This window comes from Condylura cristata, unplaced genomic scaffold (genome assembly GCF_000260355.1).
Source record: "Condylura cristata isolate star-nosed mole 26May11 unplaced genomic scaffold, ConCri1.0 scaffold00058, whole genome shotgun sequence".
NCBI classification, from domain to species: domain Eukaryota; kingdom Metazoa; phylum Chordata; class Mammalia; order Eulipotyphla; family Talpidae; genus Condylura; species Condylura cristata.
Genome location: NW_004567159.1, coordinates 1,041,904 through 1,043,648, shown reverse-complemented (window position 1 = coordinate 1,043,648; position 1,745 = coordinate 1,041,904). Strand labels below are relative to the sequence as shown.

At 74.4% G+C, this 1,745-nt stretch overlaps 1 protein-coding gene across 1 annotated transcript in view; it reads left to right on the top strand.

The window, feature by feature from the left end:
* Positions 1–590: 590 nt before the first annotated feature.
* Positions 591–1,745, top strand: part of AGRN (agrin) — a 17,920-nt gene continuing 16,765 nt past the window's right edge. The window contains exon 1 of the mRNA XM_012734546.1: positions 591–603. Coding sequence (XP_012590000.1) covers positions 591–603 — 13 coding nt within the window. The remainder of the gene's footprint in view (positions 604–1,745) is intronic.

Here is a 1,745-nt window from a genome sequence, read left to right as displayed (position 1 = left end):
GGCCTCCGGGCTGGTGCGCTACTTCACGGTGCCCTGCAACGTCTGCCTGATCCTGCTGGCCACGTCCACCCTGGGCCTCGCCGTGCTCCTCTTCCTTGGCAGCTGTACGTGCCTCACAGCCGAGGCGGGGCCGCAGGGCCAGCGAGGGGCCGGTGGCCCCAGGCACCCCCTGAGCTCAGGGCGCCCCGGGACGCCTGTCCTGGGTTCGCTCTGCACTGCAGACGCAACTTTCTCGGGAAGGTGGGGACCGGGCAGTGGCCACCGGGAGGGGCGGGGCTTCTGGGGAGGCGTGGCCAGCCCCGCCCCGCCAGGGCCCCTCTGACTGCCCAGGCTGTGGTGGTGGCGTCGGGGGTCTCTGCCTGGACGCCTGTCTTGGCCACTAGGGAGGCTGGGGCTGGCATCTCGGCTTGTGGCCTCCCAAGCCTGAACCTTGGCAAGGGGCTGAGGACGGGGTCTGGGCAGGCACAGGTGAGCCCCGAGGGCTGGAAGGGGCCGGCCGCTGCGGAGGACCGTCGGGCCGGCTCCGGCCGGCTCACGCGAGACTTGCTTTTCCAGACAAACCTGGGACCCACTTCACACCAGCGCCCCCGATGCCTCCGGACGGTGAGTGGGGCGCCAGGCCCGGCTGGGTCGGTGCCGCGGGGCGGCGGGTCCAGGACCCCGCCGGCCAGGCCCACACCCACTGGGCGTGTCTGGAGCCCAGGCCTCCTGGGCACTGCACAGGGTGGGCGGCAGGGGCCTGGAGCCCTGGGCCTGGGTCTGCCGGGGCGGGGCTGGGGCCGGAGGCCGGGAGCCTGTGGGAGCAGACCGGGCCCGAGGGGGGTCTCGCCCCTCTCCTGACACGCTGGGCCACCTCCCGAAGCCCCAACGCCGATGACTGTGCCCGCAGGGGCGGGGCTCGCAGCGGGTCGCGTGGAGGGGCCCCCTGCATTCCTGTAGCCAGCAGCCGGGCCCCCCCTGGTCCTCGGTCCTCGCCTTGGGGGGCAGAGCAGGGCCCGGGCTGGGGCAGGGACACAGGGCCAGGGACGGGCCCGATGCCCCACCCCAGGCAGGGACAGGGCCGCTGCAAGGCCGGGGCGGGGTGGGCGCGGCCCAGCCTGCTTCTGGGGTCTGCATGGCGGCACTGTGGTCGGGGGACCCCTGCCTGGCCGGGGGTGAGACGCCCCAGCAGGCACTGGAGCCTGGGCTGGGCTGCCGTCATGGCATCTCTGAGGGGAGGGGCTGCCCTGCCCTGACTGGCCACTGACGATGGGCCCATGCAGTGCTGCCCAGAGTCCCTGCGGGGTGCTGTCCGCCGGGCGGCAGCGCTGCCGGGGAGGGTCGTCCCGGGCGGGCAGCAGCTCCTGCCTGAAGGAGGCTGGCAGGGCTGGGCCGGAGCTGCCGGGCCCACTGAGGGTGGGAGGCCTGCGGGCACGTGAAGGAGGCCTGGGGTGTGGGCCTGGGGCTGGCCCTGGGGCCTCCAGAGCAGGGGAGGTGCGGGGAAGGGGCAGCCTGGGCAGGCGTACAGCTGGCCAGCAGGCAGGAGGCCTGTCCTTGTGGCAGGGCTGTGGCTCCGCCCATGCACTGAAGATGGGGCTGCTGGGGAGGCCCCGGGGGTCCCAGGGACAGGCCTCCGTGGTGAGTGGGGAGGGCGCAGGCTGTGGGGTCTGGAGACACGCCCACCTGGTGGGCAGAGGGGCAGCACCAGGGGCGAGCTGCCCGCCGAGGAAGTGCCCACGCGTCGTCGGTGGTGCGCGCATGGCCGC